This window comes from Cherax quadricarinatus, chromosome 82 (genome assembly GCF_038502225.1).
Source record: "Cherax quadricarinatus isolate ZL_2023a chromosome 82, ASM3850222v1, whole genome shotgun sequence".
Lineage (NCBI taxonomy): Eukaryota > Metazoa > Arthropoda > Malacostraca > Decapoda > Parastacidae > Cherax > Cherax quadricarinatus.
The window spans coordinates 480299-502922 of record NC_091373.1 but is presented as its reverse complement, the minus strand read 5'-3'; the positions used below and the strand labels follow the sequence as shown (position 1 = coordinate 502922).

Here is a 22624-nt window from a genome sequence, read left to right as displayed (position 1 = left end):
CCAGAACAGGCCTTATCACACTGTGTATGTCACTATGATTCTTAAATCTCTCAAACCAACCTTTGCTGGCTTTAAATTCACCAATATGAGCACTAGTTCCAGGCATTTTTCCCTGTTCACCTGGGTGTTAGTCGACTGGTGTGGGTTGCATCCTGGGAGACAAGATTAAGGACCCCAATGGAAATAAGTTAGACAGTCTTCGATGACACTGACTTTTTTGGGTTATCCTGGGTGGCAAATCCTCTGGGGTTAATTGTTTCTTGGTATATTCTCAATAAGCCACACCAACAACAGTGCTACAGCAGCAGCAGATGATGCTACAGCAGCAGCAGACGATGCTACAGCAGCAGCAGACGATGCTACAGCAGCAGCAGCAGCAGACGATGCTACAGCAGCAGCAGACGATGTTACAGCAGCAGCAGACGATGCTACAGCAGCAGCAGACGATGCTACAGCAGCAGCAGACGATGCTACAGCAGCAGCAGCAGCAGATGATGCTACAGCAGCAGCAGCAGCAGCTGACAGTGCAGCAGCAGCAGCAGCTGTACCACCAATAGTAGCGATGGTTGATTGGGGTTCATTATACAACCTGGCCAGCTCGGAGACACGCACTCCACTTTCATACTTATCAATGATCTTTTTCTTCATCTCTATAGTAATTCTCACCCTTATTGCTGTAGGGTTGGCACTAGAAGCTTTCTTGGGGCCCATGGTCACTTATTTTCCAGATAAAATCACCAAAAACACTGTAATAATACGAAATGTTACGATTGTATGCTTGGATGCTACCGCGGAGGCTGGCTGGTAAACAATGCCACCGGCGGAACATGTGAGGCTGGCTAAGGCGCACATTGGACGCGTCTCGGACGAACAGCGGTGAGCGGGTTTTTGAGCGGTATGCGAGGCAAAATTTTTGCGATTAAAGTGAGCGGTATGCGGAATAAACGGTATGTGATGCCAACGGTATGCAGGGGTCCACTGTATTTAATATATTTATGGGGTTGTAAAAGAAGTAAATGCTAGGGTGTTCGGGAGAGGGGTGGTATTAAATTATGGGGAATCAAATACAAAATGGGAATTGATGCAGTTACTTTTTGCTGATGATACTGTGCTTATGGGAGATTCTAAAGAAAAATTGCAAAGATTAGTGGATGAGTTTGGGTGTGTGTAAAGGTAGAAAGTTGAAAGTTAACATAGAAAAAAGTAAGGTGATGAGGGTATCAAATGATTTAGATAAAGAAAAATTGGATATCAAATTGGGGAGGAGTAGTATGGAAGAAGTGAATGTTTTCAGATATTTGGGAGTTGACGTATCAGCGGATGGATTTATGAAGGATGAGGTTAACCATAGAATTGATTAACCCTTTGGGGGTCGACAGGTCCTCTCAGAGAATTTTTCTCAGGGTCAGCCAAATTTCAAAAAAAAAAAGAAAAAATTATTTTTTCTCATGAAAATATAGAGAATCTTTTCCCGATCATAATGACACCAAAAGTACGAAATTTGATTGAAAACTTACGGAATTATGCTCTCGCAAAGTTAGCGGTCTCGACAATGTTTACACATCGGCAATTTTACCCACTTTGAGCCCTATTTTCGGCCAATTCTAGTGTACTAGTCGACAAAAATCATAACTATTTCGTTAGAACTCCATTTTTTCTATCGAATGAGTACAAGAAACCACCCATTTACCAATTACAACTATCCAATAAAGTGGTCAGAATTTAGCAATTCTGCCAATTTCACACAAATTTCAAAAGATGCCAATTTTTGAATAGGGTCCAGAATAAACAAGAAAGACATTCCTGGAACTAAAATAACATTTCCTCTGTTCATTAGTCATGTCTCCAAGCCCCTCTTACATTCTTTTGCTCTCCACTTTGAATTTTTATTCTCACAAAAAAATAGAAGATTTACTGTTATGCAGACTACTGCATTAGTGTAAAAATGGTATAAATAATATCAGCGCACTTGTGAAAGAATATTAGACTCACCAGTTGACGTGTATTGGATGCGTAGCATGATTTGTTTACTTTTGAACTTGGGTAAAAATCAAACATTTCTGCTACTTTGAGCTCAATTTCAAGGTACTTTTCATTGTAAAACCAGTCAAAACCATCTCAATTTCTGTAATATGTCTTCCATTCTATAAAATAAGATCAAGAAAACTAGAATACAACAATAAATACCATATGAAAATACAGTGCAAAGTCGCTGTTTTAATCCAAAAACACAGTCAAAGTATTTTTTTTCTCATTACACACTGTGTGCTGCAAGATTTTTTTTATACTGCGCACACTGACCACAAAGACCCATTCTTACATATGTAGGCCTACCAGCTTTCTCTCACTAGATTTGAGGGCGCTAGAATTTAGGCGTACTAGTACGTCAAAAACCCTGGGTCGTAAGACGTACTAGTACGTCCGAAACCCCCAAAGGGCTAAGGAAAAAAGGCGAGTGGTGCATTGAGATATATGTGGAGACAAAAAACGTTATCTATGGAGGCAAAGAAGGGAATGTATGAAAGTACAGTAGTACCAACACTCTTATATGGGTGTGAAGCTTGGGTTGTAAATGCAGCAGCGAGGAGGCGGTTGGAGGCAGTGGAAATGTCCAGTCTAAGGGCAATGTGTGGTGTGAATATTATGCAGAAAATTCGGAGTGTGGAAATTAGGAGAAGGTGTGGAGCTAACAAAAGTATTAGTCAGAAGACTGAAGAGGGGTTGTTGAGGTGGTTTGGTCATTTAGAGAGAATGGATCAAATTAGAATGACATGGAGAGCGTATAAATCTGTAGGGGAAGGAAGGCGGGGTAGAGGTCGTCCTCGAAAAGGTTGGAGGGAGGGGGTAAAGGAGGTTTTGTGGGTGAGGGGCTTGGACTTCCAGCAAGCGTGCGTGAGCGTGTTAGATAGGAGTGAATGGAGACGAATGGTATTTGGGACCTGACGAGCTGTTGGAGTGTGAGCAGGGTAATATTTATTGACGGGATTGAGGGAAACCGGTTATTTTTATATAGCCAGAATTGAGTCCTGGAATTGGGAAGTACAATGCCTGCCCTTTAAAGGAGGGGTCTGGGATATTGGCAGTTTGGAGGAATATGTTGTGTATCTTTATACGTATATGCTTCTAAACTGTTGTATTCTGAGCACCTCTGCAACAACAGTGATTATGTGTGAGTGAGGTGAAAGTGTTGAATGATGATAAAAGTATTTTCTTTTTGGGGATTTTCTTTCTTTTTTGAGTCACCCTGCGTGTCCCTGCCTCGGTGGGAGACGGCCGACTTGTTGAGAAAAAAAAAAGTCTTTGTATTATACAAATTTTTGATTCATTTATAATTAATATTCTACTGTACAACTATGAAATAATTACTTTCCTACTGTACAACTATGATATACTACTACTTAGTATTAAGTAGAATATAAGCCAATAATGTTAAGTTGGCCCATAATGCCTAGGCATAATAGAGGCTCTCTTTGCATTGCATCCCACTATTGTTTATACACAATCTCAATGTACTGTTTGCAAAGACATTAAATAAATAAATAAATAAATAAATACACATGCAAGATTTCAGGTACGTCTTGCTACTTCTACTTACACATAGGTCACACTACACATACATGTACAAGCATATATATATACACACCCCTCTGGGTTTTCTTCTATTTTCTTACTAGTTCTTGTTCTTGTTTATTTCCTCTTATCTTCATGGGGAAGTGGAACAGAATTCTTCCTTCATAAGCCATGCGTGTTGTAAGAAGTGACTAAAATGCCGGGAGCAAGGGGCTAGTAACCCCTTCTCCTGTATAAATTACTATATTTAAAAAGAGAAACTTTTGGTTTTCTTTTTGGGCCACCCTGCCTCGGTGGGATACGGCTGGTTCGTTGACAGAAACTAAGAAAATCATTTCGTTAACAAACATAAGCTTTATTCAATAGATCACACAAGATTATCTATATCCTAATAACCGTACAAACTTAAAAATTAAGCTTTTGTAGTAGTGTTAGTTCTGTTCAAAATGCTGTGCATACTATGCACTTCTCCTGGATAGCAGATGAACAAGGAGGCTTTAAGAAAGCAGGGGGTGTGTGAACCAGGTGTTTACAGTGAAACATACAAGTGAACAGTATTTAGATAAGGCTAAAGAGGTCTTTGTGGCATTTATGGATTTGGAAAAGACGTATGACAGGGTGGATAGGGGGGCAATGTGGCAGATGTTGCAGGTGTATGGTGTAGGAGGTAGGTTACTGAAAGCAGTGAAGAGTTTTTACGAGGATAGTGAGGCTCAAGTTAGAGTATGTAGGAAAGAGGGAAATTAGGCCTTAGACAAGGATGTGTGATGTCACCGTGGTTGTTTAATATATTTATAGATGGGGTTGTAAGAGAAGTAAATGCGAGGGTCTTGGCAAGAGGCGTGGAGTTAAAAGATAAAGAATCACACAAAGTGGGAGTTGTCACAGTTGCTCTTTGCTGATGACACTGCTCTTGGGAGATTCTGAAGAGAAGTTGCAGAGACTGGTGGATAAATTTGGTAGGGTATGCAAAAGAAGAAAATTAAAAGTGAATACAGGAAAGAGTAAGGTTATGAGGATAACAAAAAGATTAGGTGATGAAAAATTGGACATCAGATTGGAGGGAGAGAGTATGGAGGAGGTGAATGTATTCTTATATTTGGGAGTGGACGTGTCAGTGGATGGGTCTATGAAAGATGAGGTGAATCATAGAATTGATGAGGGAAAAAGGGTGAGTGGTGCACTTAGGAGTCTGTGGAGACAACGAACTTTGTCCTTGGAGGCAAAGAGGGGAATGTATGAGAGTATAGTTTTACCAACACTCTTATATGGGTGTGAAGCATGGGTGATGAATGTTCAAGCGAGGAGAAGGCTGGAGGCAGTGGAGATGTCATGTCTGAGGGCAATGTGTGGTGTGAATATAATGCAGAGAATTCGTAGTTTGGAAGTTAGGAGGAGGTGCGGGATTACCAAAACTGTTGTCCAGAGGGCTGAGGAAAGGTTGTTGAGGTGGTTCGGACATGTAGAGAGAATGGAGCGAAATAGAATGACTTCAAGAGTGTATCAGTCTGTAGTGGAAGGAAGGCGGGGTAGGGGTCAGCCTAGGAAAGGTTGGAGGGAGGGGGTAAAGGAGGTTTTGTGTGCGAGGGGCTTGGACTTCCAGCAGGCATGCGTGAGCGTGTTTGATAGGAGTGAATGGAGACAAATGGCTTTTAATACTTGACGTGCTGTTGGAGAGTGAGCAAAGTAACATTTATGAAGGGGTTCAGGGAAACCGGCAGGCCGGACTTGAGTCCTGGAGATGGGAAGTACAGTGCCTGCACTCTGAAGGAGGGGTGTTAATGTTGTAGTTTAAAAACTGTAGTGTAAAGCACCCTTCTGGCAAGACAGTGATGGAGTGAATGATGGTGAAAGTTTTTCTTTTTCGGGCCACCCTGCCTTGGTGGGAATCGGCCAGAGTGATAATAATAATAAACTATGCACTTTACAATAATCCTCAGTAAATTTTAGTTCTTTTAAGTAAGTCATACCCCTACCTGCACTGTATTTACTGTACCTCTCAATACAGTATTTACTGTTTTAATGAACAACATACATACAGTACCTAAATTTTCATTCATTCAACCAACCACTGTCCTGCCACAAGTGTGCCAACATCACAATTCACATTACTCTCCAACAGTAACATCCCCATCCCTATTATCATGGTAGGTGCTAAACCTCTAAAATCATGCAGTCTAGGAAAATGGTATGTAATCAGATTTGATCAAAGGAGCTGCACTTCCCTGAATCACAAGCAGTTTGCTAACATCAAGGTGCCCCTTTGAAGGGAGAGGTTCATCTTTCAGCTTCTTAACTTTACCTAACATTTTCTTATATCAGCTGCTTATTCACTTGCAGTCACTCTACAAATTAACTCTTCTCATCAGCATGCCTAGACTATTTCCTTATTGTTTATTATTTAACCTTTATAATTTTTATAATTGCTTGAGGCTACATTTTTTCCCAGGACCCAGGTTATTCCTTACATATGACTTTCTAAACATTTAACCATCTCGTTACCCAAATGCCTGAGTCCTTTCCATCATACAACTATATATTCTCTTATATGCTGGCTTAGTTTTAATAAATCTCTCTCAAAACCTGTGCAACTGTCTTTGCCCAATCACAAAATTAATGTTTAAAAATGTGAACCATACACCTTTGATAAAAAAAATTACCAATATTTCACAAAGATACTTACCAGTGACATCTAAACTGTTGTATCTGTGCGCCTCTGCAAAGACAGTGATGATGTATGAATGATGGTGAAAGTGTTGAATGATGATTAGTTTTTTCTTTCTTTTTGGGTCACCCTGCCTCAGTGGGAAACAACCGACGTGTTAAAAAGAAAAAAAAAAAACTTACCAGTATTGAGGCGATGTGTTGTTATCAAGTTCCCCAAGGAAATGGAAAAGTCAGTAACAGCTGCATCTGTACTACCATCACCCTGGGCAGCCAAAGTACAAGGCATCTCTGCGCAATTGACAGCTTTTACATCTTGTGGATTGACAGACAGCTCATCCCCTGATCCAAGACCTCCAAGAGGGCCACCACTCTGAGTAAGCTTTTCTGGGTGAACCACTACCACCGCAATCAATGATAGTGCCATCAGATGTAACAGCTAAAATAATGTGAACAGATATTGTAATACAAAGCAAATCATTAAAGGCAAAAACACAAGAATAAATTACATAATACAGGTCTCCCTCAACATTCGCGAGGGTTAGGGGATCAAGAGTCTCGCGAATGTTGAAAAACCGTGAATGTTTGGTGCCCCAATATATTGTAGGGAAATATATTACAATACTGCTTCCTTAACTTGTTGAACCATGAATAATCATAAAATACATGAAAACGTCGTAAATTGTACTAAATATATACATGTTATGCTTTAATAACATATGTTATTTAATAACATGTATGTTATTAAATACCACAGACTCCACCACTGCCTCCACCACTGCCTCCACCAATGCCTCCACCACTGCGAGTCCCTACTACCCTCCCTCCGACCCCCGCAACTGGCAGCCAGCCCTCCCACCACTCAGTGTGGTGAGTGTTTTGTTTGTTCATTATTTGCTATTAAACTACAGAATAAATAATGTAAACCCATTCATGACTGCATATTGGAATGGCTATTAGGAAAGGTATTAGACAGTGACATCATGTGTTTACTCTTGAACACAGCAAAGAATCGAACATTTCTGCTATTGCTAATAATAACAATAGTAACAATAGTAATAATAATAATAATAATAATAATAAATAATAATAATAATAATAATAATAATAATAATAATAATAATAATAATAATAATAATAATAATAAATACGATATAATTCAAGAAGGAAATTGTACAAAAATACGAGGGAGTGGTTGACACATCGTCAGTGTGACTTTGTTTATGCTGGAGTGAACATTAGTCTCCCTGCTCTTCCAAACATTTCACAATAATTCAGTGGTTGAGGCAGTGGTATTTAATAACATTATGTTATAAATAATAATAGTACATGTTATTATTAATAACATGTATTATTATTAACATGTATGTATTTAATAACATATATGTTATAAATAATAATAGTACATATTATTAATAACATGTATTATTATTAACATGTATGTTATTAAATACCATTGCCTCAATCACTGCCTCTACCACTCCAGTCACACTCAATCTACAAGCACCAAACACAATGAATTATTGTGAAATGTTTGGAAGAGCAGGGAGACTAATGTTCATTCCAGCATAAACAAAGTCACACTGACGATGTGTCAACCACTCCCTCGTATTTTTGTACAATTTCCTTCTTCAATTATATCATATTTATTATTATTATTATTATTACTATTGTTATTATTAGCTGTAGCAGAAATGTTTAATTCTTTGCAGTGTTCAAGAGTAAACACATGATGTCACTGTCTAATACCTGTCCGAATAGCCATTCCAATATGCAGTCATGAATGGGTTTACATTATTTATACTGTAGTTTAATAGCAAATAATGAACAAACAAAACACTCACCACACTGAGCAGTGGGAGGGCTGGCTGCCAGTTGCGGGGGTCGGAGGGAGGGTAGTAGGGACTCGCAGGTGGCGGGAAACTTAAATATGATTTGGCGGTTGGGAATTTGGCAGTTGGGAATTTGCGAATGTGTGAAGCCCGTGAAAGTTGAAAACGTGAATGTTGAGGGGGACCTGTACTGGCACAGTAAAGTTATTCTGCTGAAATGTTAAAATAAAACTAGTAAGGGTATTTTTTAACCCTTTCAGGGTCGCCAGGCCCTCTCCGAGACTTGTTCTCAGGGTCGCCAAATTTAAAAAAAAAAAAAAAATCTTATGAAAAGATAGAGAATCTTTTCCCAATGATAATGACACCAAAAGTATGAAATTTGATGGAAAATTCACAGAATTATGCTCTCATGAAGTTAGCGGTCTCGATGATGTTTATGCATCGGCGATTTTGCCCACTTTGAGCCCTATTTTCAGCCAATTCCAGTGTACTAGTCGACAAAAATCATAACTATTTCGCTAGAACTCCACTTTTTCTATTGAATGAGTACAAGAAACCACCCATTTATTGATTTCAACTATCCAATAAAGTGGTCAGAATTTAGCAATTCTGCCAATTTCACACAAATCTCAAAAGATGCCAATTTTCGAATAGGGTCCAGAATAAACAAGAAAGACATTCCTGGCACTAAAATAACATTTCCTCTGTTCATTAGTCACGTCCCCACGCCCCTCTTACATTCTTTTGCTCTGCACTTTGAATTTTCATTCTCACAAAAAAATAGATTTACTGTTATGCAGACTACTGCATTAGTGTAGAAATGGTATAAATAATATCAGCGCACTTGTAAAAGAATATTAGACTCACCAGTTGACGTGTATTGGATGCGTAGCATGATTTGTTTACTTTTGAACTTTGGTAAAAATCGAACATTCCTGCTACTTTGAGCTCAATTTCAAGGTACTTTTCATTGTAAAACCAGTCAAAATCATCTCAATTTCTGTAATATGTCTTCCATTCTATAAAATGAGACCAGGAAAACTAGAATACAACAATAAATACCATACAAAAATACAGTGCAAAGTCGCTGTTTTAATCCAAAAAGACGGTCAGTTTTTTTTTTCTCATTACGCACTGTGTGCTGCAGGATTTTTTTTTTTATACTGCGCACACTGACCACATAGACCCATTCTTTCATATGTAGGCCTACCAGCTTTCTCTCACTAGATTTGAGGGCGCTAGAATTTAGGCGTACTAGTACGTTAAAAACCCTGGTGCGTAAGCCGTACTAGTACATACATCTGAAACCCTGAAAGGGTTAATACTGAATTTCGACTTAAAACATATACAGTGGACCCTCGACCAACGATGGCATCGATTAACGATAAATCTGACTAGCGATACATTTTAATGCAAAAATTTTGCCTCGACTAGCGCTAAAAAAACTCGACCAACACTATTCGTTCTGTCTGAGACGCGTCCACTTCTGGCCAGTGTTTACAAGCCAGCCAGCCACTGCGGTCGCTTCCAAGCATACAATCTGAACATTTCATATTATCACAGCCTTTTTAGTGATTGCACCTGCAAAATAAGTCACCATGGGCCCCAAGAAAGCTTCTAGTGCCAACCCTACAGCAAAAAGGGTGAGAATTACTATGGATATGAAGAAAGAGATCATTGCTAAGTATGAAAGTGGAGTGCATGTCTCCGAGCTGGCCAGGTTGTACACAAAACCCCAATCAACCATCGCTACTATTGTGGGCAAGAAAACGGCAATCAAGGAAGCTGTTCTTGCCAAAGGTGCAACTATGTTTTCGAAACTGAGATCACAAGTACTCGAAGATGTTGAGAGACTGTTATTGGTGTGGATAAACGAAAAACAGATAGCAGGAGATAGCATCTCTCAAGCGATCATATGTGAAAAGGCTAGGAAGTTGCATGATGATTTAATTAAAAAAATGCAAGCAACTAGTGGTGATGTGAGTGAATTTAAGGCCAGCAAAGGTTGGTTTGAGAGATTTAAAGGGAAGGGAAGTAACCCCGGAAAAGGACTTGCCACCTCAAGTCCTAATGGAAGGGGATTCCCCTTCTAAACACTAAGACCATCAACACTCTCCCCTCCTCCCATCCCATCAATCATCACCTGATCTTCAAGAAAGGTAAGTGTCATGTAACTGTGCATGTCTTCTTCAGTTTCTGTGTATTAAAATTAATATTTCATGTGGTAAAAACAATTTTTTTTTCATACTTTGGGGTGTCCTACACGGATTAATTTGATTTCCATTATTTCTTATGGGGAAAATTAACTTGACTAACGATAATTTTGACTAACGATGAGCTCTCAGGAATGGATTAATAGCGTTAGTCGAGGGTCCACTGTACAGTGAACTCTCAATGTAACAGACTAATTGGGAAGATGGGGGAACTGTTAAAGCCAATTGTTGGTTAAATCCAAATTATGAGTATACTGTCCATGACTGTAACAGTGAAGCACAGTTTTAGGATTTAATGAACAAAGTCCAATAAATACAAAAATAAATTTACCAGGCTAACTGTAACAAAAAGGGATAATTTTAGACTTAACTAATAAAGTCCATTAAATTAAGAATTGTCCACAAAAATAACAGACAAGTACATTAAATCAAGAATTGTCAATAAAAAATAACGGACAAATCCATTAAATCCGAAATTCATTTACTATTGACCAGTATAAAAAAAAAAATGTTATATATATTTTTATGAAGAGTAACACTAAAATAAGTGAAATTTGATTAAAATTTAGTTTCATAATGTGTTATAGCTTGTAATAAAATGATCACTTGTCAGCAACAGTGCCATAATTGCTCCAGCAATATTTATGTTTTTGAATTTACTGATGCCAAACTATGATTGTTTTTCTGTTTTTTAACAGTTTCTTATATTAGATGTGTTTTGAGATGTTTTCAGACTTCAAACATGGGAAAATGCTTAGCCCGACATTGCTGTACTTGGAATATACAGAACAAGCTAGTGAAATACTGTAATTGTATGAAAGAGGGGAAGGTAACTAGGGATTGGCAGTGTGCGCGCATAGTTCCTTTATATAAAGGGAAGCAGGACAAGAGAGATTGTAAAAATTATAGGGGAATAAATTTACAGAGTATAACAGGTAAAGTATACAGTAGGGTTATTATTGAAAGAATTAGAGGTAAGACACAGATTAGGATTGCAGATGAGCAAGGAGGCTTTAGAGTGGGTAGGGGATGCGTATATCAAGTGTTTATATTGAATCATATATATGAACAGTATTTAGATAAAGGTAGGGAAGTTTTTATTGCATTTATGGATTTAGAAAAGGCATATGATAGAGTGGATAGGGAAGTAATGTGGCAGATGTTACAAGTGTATGGAATAGGTAGTTACTAAATGCGGTAAAGAGTTTTTATGAGGATAGCGAGGCTCAGGTTAGGGTGTGTAGGAGAGAGGGAGATTACTTTTAGGTAAGAGTAGGTCTTAGACAGGGATGTGTAATGTCACCATGGTTATTTAATATATTTATAGATGGGGATGTAAAAGAGGTAAGTGCTAGGGTGTTGGGGAGAGAGATGGGATTAAATTATGGGGAATCAAATACAAAATGGAAGCTGACACAGTTACTTTTTGCTGATGATACTGTGCTTTTGGGAGATTCTAAAGAAAAGTTGCAAAGGTTTGTGGATGAGTTTTGGAGGGTGTGTAAAAGTAGAAGGTTGAAAGTGAACACAGATAAGAGTAAGGTGATGAGGGTATCAAACGATTTAGATAAAGAAACATTGGATATTACACTGGAGAGAGGGAGTATGGAAGAAGTGAATGTTTTCAGATAATTGGGAGTTGACTTGTCAGTGGGTGGGTTTATGAAAGATGAGGTTAGCTATAGAATTGATGAAGGAAAAAAGGCGAGTTGCGAGTTGAGGTATCTGTGGAGACAAAAAACGTTATCCTTGGAGGAAAAGAAGCAAATGTACGAAAGTATAGTGGTACCAACACCCTTATATGGGTGTGAAGCATGGGTTGTAAATGCTGCGGCGAGGAGGCGGCCGGAGACAGTGGAGATGTCCTGTCTAAGGGCAATGTGTGGTGTAAATATTATGCAGAGAATTTGGAATATGAAAATTAGGTGGTGGTGTGGAGTTACTAAAAGTATTATTCAGAGGGATGAAGAGGGGTTGCTGAGGTGATTTGGTCAGTTAGAATGGAACAAAGTAGAATGACTTGGAGAGCATATAAATCTGTAGGGGAAGGAAGGCAGGGTAGGGATCGTCTTTGAAAAGGTTGGAGGGAGGGGTAAAGGAGGTTTTGTGGGCGAGGGGCTTAGACTTCCAGCAAGCATTGGTGAGCGTGTTAGATAGGAGTGAATGGAGATGAATGGTTTTAGGGACCTGATGAGCTGTTGGAGTGTGAGCAGGGTAATACTGTGTGAAAGGATTCAGGGAAAATGGTTAGCTGGACCTGTCCTGAGTACAATGCCTGCACTTTAACCCTATGACTGTTTTGGTCGTATATATACATCTTACGACCCACTGTTTTTGACGTATATATACTCATAAATTCTAGCAGCTTCAAATCAAGCAGGAGAAAGCTGGTTGGCCCATATGTGAGAGAATGGGTCTGTGTGGTCAGTGTGCACCATATAAAAAAATCCTGCAGCACGCAGTGCATAATGAGAAAAAAATTCTGACCATTTTTTTTTTTAATTAAAATGCCGACTTTGTGGTCTATTTTTGTATAGTATTTATGGTTGTATTCTCGTTTTCTTGGTCTCATTTGATAGAATGGAGAACATATTATAGAAATAGAAGTGATTTTGATTGGTTTTACTATGAAAAGAACCTAGAAATGGAGCTCAAAGTAGGGGAAATGTTTAATTTTTGCCAATGTTCAAAAGTAAACAAATGATGTCATTTTCCAATAAATGTCCAAGTAGCCATTCTAATATGCAGTCATGAATGGGTTGACATTATTTATACAATTATTATAATATTGCAGTAGTGTGTATAACAGTAAATCTTCTATTTTTTGTTTGAATAAAAATTCAAAATAGAGAGCAAGAGTAATATCAGAGAGGCCTAGAGACGTGACTGATGAACGAAGAAAATGTTATTTTAAAGCCAGGAATGTCTGTATTGTTCATTCTGGACCCTATTTTGAAATTGTCATATTTTTTGATGTTAGTGAAATTTGTCAAATTGCAAATTTCTGACCACGTTATTGGGTAGTTGAAATCGGTAAATGGGCAGTTTCTTGTACTCAATCAATAGAAAAAATGGAATTCTAAAGAGTTTGGTTGACTGGAACAATGGAATTCGAAAATAGGGCTCAAAGGGGGGTGAAATCGTCAATTCGTAAATATCGCCGAGGTCGCTAACTTCGCGAGAGCATAATTCCGTCAGTTTTCCATCAAATTTCGTTCTTTTGGTGTCATTACAATTGGGAAAAGATTCTCTATCATTTCATAAGAAAAAAAAAATTTTTTTTCTTTGGAAATTTTGCGACACCAGGAGACACCTCAGGATTTGGGGTTGTGACAGTCAAGGGGTTAGGGATATTGGTAGTTTGGAGGGATGTCTAAACTGTCATATCTGAACACCTCTGCAAAGACAGTAATTATGTATAAGTGATAGTGAAAGTGTTAAATGATGATGAAAGTATTTTTCTTTCTTTTTGAGTTTTTCTTTCTTTTTGGGTCACCCTGCCTCGGTGGGAAATGGCTGATGTGTTAAAAAAAAAATAAAAAAAAAAAACTATGTAATTCTTATTTGAACCAAACACCTGTGCACCTTCAAGACCACTGTATAACATACATTTACAATTATTTCAAGGTGTAACACTTAACAAAACATGGAAATAACTCGCATTGTTTCTTTATTGGGTTGTCCTGGATTAAATCTATGTAGTGGGTTTTGTGGCTGAATTCCACTGTTGGTATCATGAAACTGTAATACATCTGAAATGAAGAAGCATTTTCCTGCCAGTTCAACACCCTGTTTGCTGGTAGGGAAGCTGATGGTGGAACAACAAGTCCTAGTTTCATTGTTTACTTACACTAGTCACACAGTGTTAATCATGATGCAGTGTGGACCCAATTTGCCTTAGAATTTTTCAAAGGCATGAAGAGGTTGTTGAAGACTCAAAGAGTTACACTGAGGTCAAAAATACTGACAAGTGGGATATTTGAAGGCATGAAAAATTGTGTGGTAGAATGTAGACACAGTCATCACCTGCATACTAGTGCATGGGACCCAGTTAAAAAGAAGTTAAATTATAGTTTTATTGTGCTCTCACTGTTAGTATTTACAGAGTGGTAAGTCAATAATATGGAAATGATTAAACCTAATTGCTTTTGTTTTATTTTTGTCATATTCAATATTGCTAAGGATTGAATAAAAGATGGAATATATAGGTGCCTATGAGAAATAAGGCACCACATAAAACTAAGTCATTACTAGGAAATATTAGATCAAATCTACATACTGTGAACTATGTACAAGGCACTGCATGGTATAAGCTCCTATTATTGTACTTTGTTATAGGGCTCTGAACCTAATTGACAGATGCAGAAGACAATATTTACACATTCCTAAAAAGAAAACATTAGGGAATGTATCTGCTCAATAACCCAGATTTTGGCCATGGTGGCACTGTTCTTTTCTGACTCACAACACCTCAAACGTATGCCCACAACATCTGTGCCCTCAGAACCACTGAACAAATTTATACTATTGTTTGTAAAATTATTTTCAGATTCTCCTGAGTACTAACTCAATTTCCTAGATTTTTACGAATAGATAAGAATATCAGAATACAGTCTCTCCTCATTTTACGACAGAGTTCTGTTCCTAAGACCACATCGTTAAACAAATTCGTCGCTAAGTGAGGAGCATACTATAATGGAAGTGGGTTTGTGTCAACCATCTTTGATATTGTTTTAATGTCACATTTGCACCATTTACAACATTTCTGGTATATTTTTTACCCTTAAACTGTCCAAACATAAATCTACGTTCACTCGCGTAGAGCTCCAAACGTAGATCTACCTTTGGACAGTTTAAGGGTTAAATGTTTATACAGTAGTGTACTGTATATTGAGACATACAGAATAGAGGAAATCAGCTCTAATATATATTATTTAGGTATATATACTGGTCAGAGAGCCTGTTTTAAGTTCGAGGCGTCAGTAAACGAGTACACTGCTAAGTGAGGAGAGGCTGTATAAAACTGGCAAAGCAATGTATGCAAATTCAAAACTGAAATGATTCACTCGTAAAACATATGATATGAAAGTCCATACCATGTGCCAAAATCCAATAACAATGGTGCCAGTGCGGACATGACAGCAGAGAAAACAAGTCCATTGATCATGTCGTTTTCTCAGTGCCTCCAGCCTCCCGTGGACTTCTTGTAATCGGCCCCGACTCAACATACTGCTGCCCCCTGCTACACCTGCTGCTGGTGCTTCAACAACCCCCTATAAATGCCATACTGCATCAAAAATGCATATAATACAAATCTTAAGATTTAAAAAAAAAAAAAAAAGGATATAAAAACATATGACTGGTGGATAAAATACATTAACAGTGCAAGCCAAAATGCAATTGAAAATAGTCTATTAGTAAGTAAAAGTTTAAAGAACTCAACACTGAACTTTCTGCCTAAGGTGATCATAAATTATGCTAACTCCATTAAATGAACATTTTATTAGTTGACAATTTTTCTTTAATCCTCCAATGTTGTTCTGGCTGTAGCATTCAAAGATCATGCTTCACACATTACTCTGGAGTCAGCACCACAATACTCTGCTTATAGCTTCTTTTTATCCATCCACTGACAGTCATTTCTTCCACAAACTTCAGCACTTCTGCAACACTTTCCCTCTATGAGAACAACCATTTTCTCTGAATAAAAAAAAAGGAAGTCCTTTGTAAATGGAAAGCTTCCCCAGATGCATAAGCAGTATTCTGAAGAGGGAACAAGATTTGTAGAGTTGAGCTATGAAGTAAGGTATCTTGTGAAGATCATTAAAAGGCTTTCAACAACAAAAAAAAAAAAACTAAAGAATATTTCGGTAGCTTTGCCCAAAATGCAAATTTATATAAACCTACAAGATTGAAGTAATGGTGAGCCTTAACTGGACAATATTTCACTATGTATATGAGCTTTTATCAAGTCCTTCAGTGGAACATACTATTAGTACTAAAATATTTCATGTAAGTAGATGAGGTGAGGTGCTAGGAGTAGGGGTGAAACCTTTCAACACCTCAACTGCCACAAAGTACTCAACAGAAGCAGGCAGCCACATTTTCTGGTTGAACACAAAAACAAAATTAGATACTGATTAAAGGGTTAAAAATATGACATTCTACATCTGCTTCCATTATGTTCTTAGATGCTGTACAATACACACTTGGAAATCTCTTCTTGTAAGTGTTATGTTTGTAATCCTACCATAGAAAGCTAAAATCTTTCTATTCCACAGCCAGTTTGTGGATCAAACACCCTGTATCTAATACTTTGGATCTTCAGTCCTTGAGGAGGTACAAAATTGCTCTAGATACAAAACAAGCATTTTTTCCTTTTTCTTACAAAGCAAACATTAATTAGAACAGTTTCAACTTTCCTCTGGTCTATTTTGTGTGTACAACAAAAAGAACAACACACAAAAACAATAAATAAAACAAAAATGCATAAAAAAAAAAGTCTTACCCCTCCTCCTTCCTGGGCCTCGCACCCAATGCTTACGCCTTCCCGCGAGGACTCCGTGCTGCCTGCTTGGGTATCACCTGTCTCTAAGATACTGCTTGTGCCACTCCTGGGCGACACTTCACTCTAGAAGTAATTAGAGAGAGATTCATCAATGAAACCTATTTTTATAGTAAATACCATATAATACATATAATTAGCAATTTGTTGCAAGAATGATGAATATACGTATAGAGATACTGTATTTCCGGACTAAATTTTAATGTCTTCCAATCCTAAGTAATTACAACCATTGAATTAACAGAAAAATTAGGCAGCTACCAAACATTTTTTTACATCACACTGCACAAACAATTGTCATAGTACTAACTTTAAATGTATTTTTTTTAAATATACGTATACTGTACATGTATAACAAACTCCATATGTTGGAGTAAAATATAAAATATCTAGTACAGAAAATTCTGTATTACTGCTGCAAAAAAATATCCTATTAAAAAGTTTCCATCCATTATTCTTTACATACCATAAGATCAGCTTATTTATTTTTTGAACAAGAAAATGTCACAAACCATGCAAAATACTGAACAATATTAAAAAAAAACTTATTAATTAAAGCTCATACATCACTAGTATCTTGCCTAATTGTTGTGTAATGGTGGGGTCTTTCAAGCCCTGTTTAATTTAAGAAGGGTAATTAAGCAACTTTCTGAGTTTTTATTTTCATTGTAGCTTTGAGAATGCTACAATAATTAGTTCCTTACAGGAATAAGTCTTCACTAGCAACTGTCTGCAAGTGTATAACAGCTATGCAGAGGGGTTAACACAATACATTCAGATATACATTTTTAATGCAATTTTCTTTTAATAAAGAGAATTGTCTGTTAAAGTTTCATAAATGCTTAATAGGAGTAGCAAGCTGCCTTTATAACATGATGAAAATAGCATTCTTGAACTGCTTTTCACTCAAAAATTTCTCTGATCTCCTTTCTGTATGCACACTTGGGTTTCCTCTAGTGTCTACCTCAGACACTGCTCAAGACCACAGCGCAGTGCTACAGCCTGTCTACATTGGATAAACCCCTTACCAACATAGAAGTGCCTTCCTCATTTATGTGACCATTCAACTTGCTCCTTCCTCAAGCTGGAGTTCCACTTTGTGCTCTGTTTTCCTTTGTACATGTACAACTCAACCTGTTCAGAAATTCCATGCAAATAAAAGGCCCAAAAAGTATGGAAAACTCTGACTGGAAATGCCCAAGGTTCCCTACCTGCCAACAGCTTTAATAACATTGTTAAAATTATTATATTTAGGTGGAAGTGCTAAACCCATAGGGGTCATGTAGTGCCTGGGTAATAGGAGGCAATAGGGTTTGATCTAAGGAAGTAATGGATAATTCCAATTCTTGAATCAGGATCCCCTCGCCAACACTGTTACCCCTTACCCTTTCAGGGTCCAGAGGTCAAATTTCAGTGTGCACCAGGATCCAAAAATTTTCAAAAAATAATTTTGTTATTTTTTCTTATGAAATGGTAGAGAATCTTTTACTGAAGGTAATAAAACAAAAAGTACAAAATTTGATGGGAAATTTACTAAATTATGCTCTCACAAATTTTGATGTGTCAGCGATATTTACGCATCGGCGATTTTGCCAACTTTGACTCCCATTTTAGGCCAATTACAGTATTCCAGTCACCCAAATTCTTAGCTATTTCACTAGTATTACTTCTATTCTATTGATTGAGCACAAGAAATCGCCAAGTCAACTGTTTCAACAACAAAATAGTGACTGGAAATTGGTAATTTGGCCAATTTAATGCAAGTTCAAAATATTCCAATTTCAAAACAGGGTCCAGAATAAACAATGCAGGCATTCCTGGCACTAAGCTAACATTTCCTCTGTTCATTAGTTATGTTTTCAGGCTTTACAAATGAATTCAATTTTGATTTTTTATTCACATAATGAATTTTTATTCAAACCAAAAAATAGAAGATTTATTGTTATGCAATACTGTAATAATTGTATAAATAATATCACCACATCTGTGAATGTATATTAGGCCCACCAGCTGTCATATATTATACTTGTGAGGTCATTTGTTTACTCTTGAACATCAGCAAAAATTTTACATTTCTGCTACTTTGAGCTCAGTTTCAAGCCATTTCCCATACTAAAACCAATCAAAATCATCTCTATTTCTGTAGTATATTTTCCATTCTATCAAATGAGACCAGGAAATTGCAAATACTACAACTATAAAACACATACAAAAAAACACTGTAAAGTCGCTGTTTTAATTGAAAAATTAAGGTCTCGGTTTTTTTTCTCTCATTATGCACTGTGTGCTGCAGGATTTGTTTTATGTGGTGCACACATACCACATGGATGTATTCTCTTATATCTAAGCCCAAATTTACTGCTCACAGCTTATCAGAGTGAGCTGAGCTCATGGCGTCTATCTACGGTTTGGACCCTGAACGTAAAGCTGTAGATCTATGGCACGGCCCCTGAAAGGGTTAAGGGTAACAATGTTAAAAAGCACTATTACCTATGCTTTACTTAAACATTATATCCAGTAAATGATATTGTCACCACTGAAAATCTACCACTCAATAAAATGTACATCACTGATCTGATATAAATTCAATGTAAATTATCCATAATTATCAAAAACTATATGCTATGACTGGAATTAAGTACTGTAGTATGCAAGTTCTGGGATTAGTTTGCTCAAAATGCCATGCACAAGTGGTTTTCTTTTAGACATTCAATTGTATCAAATTGCCGTTTTTACAACTGTACCAAAACTAACCAAATATAGTGCAAACTTCTATGTCTACGTATGTATGTCCCATAAGAAATAAAGATTTTATTTTATTATTGCTTTTATATCTTTCCCTAAATCCAAGACCTATCACCTACTTGACAATTAAACACAAACTAGAAAAGCTATACCATACTTGACTTTAGAGTAGGGTTGGTCAATCTCCCTGCAGTGATTTCCTGCCAATGTAAGCCTCCAAAAATAATGCAACAAAAAGTGGCTGTATGAATGATCTCCCAGTCTAAAACCAGGCAACACACACCTCCACTCTTCAAAAGTCTCAACTTACTTAATATACATAAAATTCACTAATACTACTGTGATGACTACATATACAGGACAATTAATTCTAATACGTATTAATTTTTTTACTACAGTACAGTGGACCCCCGCATACCGTACGCATCGCATACCGTTCAATCCGCATACCGCTCGCTTTTATCGCAAAAATTTTGCCTCACATACTGCCCAAAAACCCGCTCACCGCTCTTCGTCCGAGACGCGTCCAATGTGCGCCCTTAGCCAGCCTCACATGTGCCGCCGGTGGCATTGTTTACCAGCCAGCCTCCGCGGTAACATCCAAGCATACAATCGGAACATTTCGTATTATTACAGTGTTTTTGGTGATTTTTTCTGGAAAATAAGTGACCATGGGCCCCAAGAAAGCTTCTAGTGCCAACCCTACAGCAATAAGGGTGAGAATTACTATAGAGATGAAGAAAAAGATCATTGATAAGTATGAAAGTGGAGTGCGTGTCTCCGAGCTGGCCAGGTTGTATAATAAACCCCAATCAACCATCGCTACTATTGGTGGTACAGCTGCTGCTGCTGTTGTACCACCGTCAGCTGCTGCTGCTGTTGTACCACCGTCAGCTGCTGCTGCTGCTGTAGTACCGTCTGCTGCTGCTGTAGCATCGTCTGCTGCTGCTGTAGCATCGTCTGCTGCTGCTGTAGCATCGTCTGCTGCTGCTGTAGCACTGTCAGCTGCTGCTGCTGTTGTACCACCGTCAGCTGCTGCTGCTGCTGCTGCTGTAGTACCGTCTGCTGCTGCTGTAGTACCGTCTGCTGCTGCTGTAGCATCGTCTGCTGCTGCTGTATCACTGTCAGCTGCTGCTGCTGCTGCTGTAGCACCGTTGTTGGTGTGGCTTATTGAGAATACCAAGAAACAATTAACCCCAGAGGATTTGCCACCCAGGATAACCCAAAAAAGTCAGTGTCATCGAAGACTGTCTAACTTATTTCCATTGGGGTCCTTACTCTTGTCTCCCAGGATGCAACCCACACCAGTCAACTAACACCCAGGTGAACAGGGAAAAATGCCTGGAACTAGTGCTCATATTGGTGAATTTAAAGCCAGCAAAGGTTGGTTTGAGAGATTTAAGAATCGTAGTGGCATACACAGTGTGATAAGGCCTGTTCTGGAAGAAAATGCCAAACAGGACCTACAGTACTCAGGAGGAAAAGGCACTGTCAGCTGCTGCTGCTGTTGTACCACCGTCAGCTGCTGCTGCTGCTGCTGCTGTAGTACCGTCTGCTGCTGCTGTAGTACCGTCTGCTGCTGCTGTAGCATCGTCTGCTGCTGCTGTATCACTGTCAGCTGCTGCTGCTGCTGCTGTAGCACCGTTGTTGGTGTGGCTTATTGAGAATACCAAGAAACAATTAACCCCAGAGGATTTGCCACCCAGGATAACCCAAAAAAGTCAGTGTCATCGAAGACTGTCTAACTTATTTCCATTGGGGTCCTTACTCTTGTCTCCCAGGATGCAACCCACACCAGTCAACTAACACCCAGGTGAACAGGGAAAAATGCCTGGAACTAGTGCTCATATTGGTGAATTTAAAGCCAGCAAAGGTTGGTTTGAGAGATTTAAGAATCGTAGTGGCATACACAGTGTGATAAGGCCTGTTCTGGAAGAAAATGCCAAACAGGACCTACAGTACTCAGGAGGAAAAGGCACTCCCAGGACACAGTGTCTCATCAGTCATTGCTGCATCTTCAATAAAGGTAAGTGTCATTTATTCTTCATTTAGTAGAGTAGTACATGCACAATATATATTGTGCATGTACTACTCTACTATTGTGCATGTATCCTTCTCTTTGTGTGTAGGAAAATGTATATTTCATGTAAAAATTTTTTTTTCATACTTTTGGGTGTCTTGCACGGATTAATTTGATTTCCATTATTTCTTATGGGGAAAATTCATTCGCATACCGATCATTTCGCATAACAATCAGCCCTCTTGCACGGATTAAAGTCGCTATGCGGGGGTCCACTGTATTATTAACACATCTGCCATCTGCCACCAAGGCAGGGTAGCCCGAAAAAGAAAAACTCTCATCATTCATTCCATCACTGTCTTGCCAGAGACTCACTTACAGTACAGTTATAAAACTGCAACACACCCCTCCCTTTGAGTGCAGGCACTGTACTTCCCATCTCCAGGACTCAAGTCCGGCCTGCCGGTTTCCCTGAATCTCTTCATAAATGTTACCTTGCTCACACTCCAACAGCATGTCAAGTCCTAAAAACTATATGTCTCCATTCACTCTTGTCTATCACACTTGCGCATGCTTGCTGGAAGTCCAAGCCCCTCACACACAAAACCTCCTTTACCCCTCCCTCCAACCTTTCCTAGGCCAACCCCTACCCCGCCTTCCCTCCACTACAGATTTATACAATCCTAAAGTCATTCTATTTTGTTCCACCCTCTCTACATGTCCGAACCACCTCAACAACCTCTCCTCAGTCCTCTGGATAATAGTTTTGGTAATCCCGCACCTCCTCCTAATTTCCAAACTATGAATTCTCTGCATTATATTCACACCACACATTGCCCTCAGACATGACATCTCCACTGCCTCCAGCTTTCTCCTTGTTGCAACATTCACCACCCATTCTTCACACCCATATAAGAGCATAGGTATTACTATAGTACTCTCATATATTCCCCTCTTTGCTTCCATGGACAAAGTTCTTTGCCCCCACAGATTTCTCAGTGCACCACTCGGCTTT

General features: G+C 38.4%; 1 protein-coding gene across 4 annotated transcripts in view; it reads right to left on the bottom strand.

Moving 5' to 3' along the window:
- LOC128702889 (lysosomal-associated transmembrane protein 4A) overlaps positions 1–22624 on the bottom strand; it is a 53160-nt gene that overhangs the window by 20911 nt on the left and 9625 nt on the right. For 3 of the 4 annotated variants that reach the window (XM_053797381.2, XM_053797379.2, XM_070102503.1), the window contains 3 exons: positions 16788–16910; positions 15376–15552; positions 6418–6673 (listed from right to left, as the gene is read on the bottom strand). In XM_053797381.2, coding sequence (XP_053653356.1) covers positions 6418–6673; positions 15376–15507 — 388 coding nt within the window. In that variant the 5' untranslated portion in view covers positions 15508–15552; positions 16788–16910. Of the gene's footprint in view, positions 1–6417; positions 6674–15375; positions 15553–16787; positions 16911–17872; positions 17956–22624 lie in introns of those variants that run through there. The other variant, XM_053797380.2, reaches the window with a different exon arrangement.